Below are 2,214 nucleotides of genomic sequence, written 5' to 3' on the forward strand. Positions count from 1 at the left end.
TCATAGATTCTTAAAGACTCTATGAAAAGCATTTTTCACCTCTTTGTTCCTCAAACTGTAAATCAAAGGGTTAAGCATGGGGATCACTAAAGTATAAAACACAGATGCCAATTTGTCAGTTTCAAACGAGTGAGATGATTTAGGCTGCACATACATAAAGAGTAGAGATCCATAGAACACCACCACCACGGCCAGATGGGAGCCGCAAGTGGAGAAAGCTTTTTTCCTGCCTTCTGCAGAACTCATTCGACATATGGTTAACAAAATCAGCATGTAGGACAAAAGAACTACAAGAAGAGAAGAGATTAAATTAAAGGCTGAAAACAATATAGTCAACAATTCTGTCTCTTGTACATGTGAACAGATCAAAGGCAGCAAAGGGACAACGTCACAATAGAAATGGCTTATGATATTAGCCCCACAGAAGGTCAATGTAAAATATTTAATAGGGAACAGAAGAGCCTGGAAGGTACTGTAGAGGTATGGAATGCCAACGAGCACTTGACAGCGTCTCTGAGACATGATTGCACTGTAGAGCAGAGGGTTGCCGATGGCCACATAGCGGTCATAGGCCATGGCGGACAAGATAGAAAGTTCACTGACTATAAACAGAATAAAACATGCCATCTGTGTGGCACAAGCATAGTAGGTTATGGTGTTTTGATCTGCAACAAAATTCACTAGCATCTTGGGGCAGATGGTGGTGGAATTTCCAAGATCAATGAAAGCCAGGTGTCTGATAAAAAAGTACATAGGGGTGTGTAGGCGAGAGTCCAGCTTGGTTAAAATGATCATGCCCAGGTTTCCTACCACCGTGATCATGTAGATGGTTAGGAAGACTGCAAACAGAGGGAGTTTCAGCTCATTTCTCTGTGTAACTCCCATCAGGAGGAACTCTGTTGGCATCGTTGCATTTTGTTGGCCCATTTGAGTGGTTCGATATTAACTCCTCTTGAAGAAACAATAAGAACTTATTAGATTTCCATCATTGCCATCTAAGCATTGTATTAGTCATGGTTTATTAATTAGTCTAATTATTAAATTAAATAAATTAATAATTTTATAAAATAACTTTTGCTTTTCTGAAATAAGGAATATGTATAAATTGCATAAAGAAATGGAAAATGATTAAACTCAGGACTCAGCAAAAAGTTGATGTCAGAACATTGAAAATAAAGCCATGTAAACAATGAAGATTCACTTTCATAATAGCTATATAGTTTATCATTTGCAGTTTCCATTCATCCTGAAAATACATGTGCCATCTTTATTTTGTCCAGGCCATGAATGTGTCCATATAATCTAATAATCATGTAATCACTTAAAGATTGCATACTAAAGATTTATCTATGATAAATAACTGAAGTTTGTCTTATTACTATAACTACTATGAGGAAGTATTACCTCACTCCAACTGAAATAAAAATGATTATTTTATATTTGATATTTAGTGAGTACATTAAGGTGGTTTGAGTCAATAACTTTTACTACTTATCAAAACTGCCTAAAAACATGGAATAATGGCTTCAAAGAACATTCTTTTTTAACCATGTCTCAAATGTGTCTGATATTTTGTTAATAAAATTATAATAATTGAATAGTGAATTATATTTTGGCAATAGATTATTTACAGCAGGACACATATTTTCTATATTTTAGAAATATTTACATTTATGCCTTAACTTACTCATCCATTTCATTTTTAATGCAGAAAACCTCCAAACTATCAGAAGATTCACATGATCAGAATCTATTCCTGAAAGTATACATGATTAAAGCCAAAATCCAAACAGGTCAAATGCTTGTCAATTTTCATTATTTCCCTTTTTACTGTTGAAATAAATTCTATAAAGAAGTTATTTCATATTTTGTTATTTAATTGTTAATGATATCTGTTGAATTCTGATATTTTTATATTGAAACATTTATTATATAGAATTTTATAATTTAAAATGTTTCAACAATAATAACTTCATTTGTGTAATAAGTATAAATAATTAGAAAAGATATAATGAATAATAAGTGGATTTTACTCTAATCAATTTGGGTTCCCTTTCTATTGTTTTTGCTTGACTTCAACAGGAATGTGTGACTTCACAAACAGACTTTTAATAACAGGAAAAACTGCATATCAAAGTATTTTATGATATAATGCAAATGCAATTATAACTGGAAAAACTAGGATTTTACTTTAAGATACAATTCTTCAATTTG

The 2,214-nt window shown here is 32.4% G+C and overlaps 1 protein-coding gene across 1 annotated transcript in view; it reads right to left on the reverse strand.

Annotated features, from left to right (window-relative positions):
- LOC311607358 (uncharacterized protein) overlaps window positions 1-2,214 on the reverse strand; it is a gene marked incomplete at both ends in the record, with an annotated part of 24,771 nt that continues 22,557 nt past the window's right edge. The window contains 1 exon segment of the mRNA XM_084799010.1: window positions 1-941. Within this exon segment, the coding sequence (XP_084655136.1) occupies window positions 1-941 (941 nt within the window).

The sequence above is a fragment of the Acomys minous genome (genome assembly GCF_964271855.1).
Source record: "Acomys minous genome assembly, chromosome: 10".
NCBI classification, from domain to species: Eukaryota; Metazoa; Chordata; class Mammalia; order Rodentia; family Muridae; genus Acomys; species Acomys minous.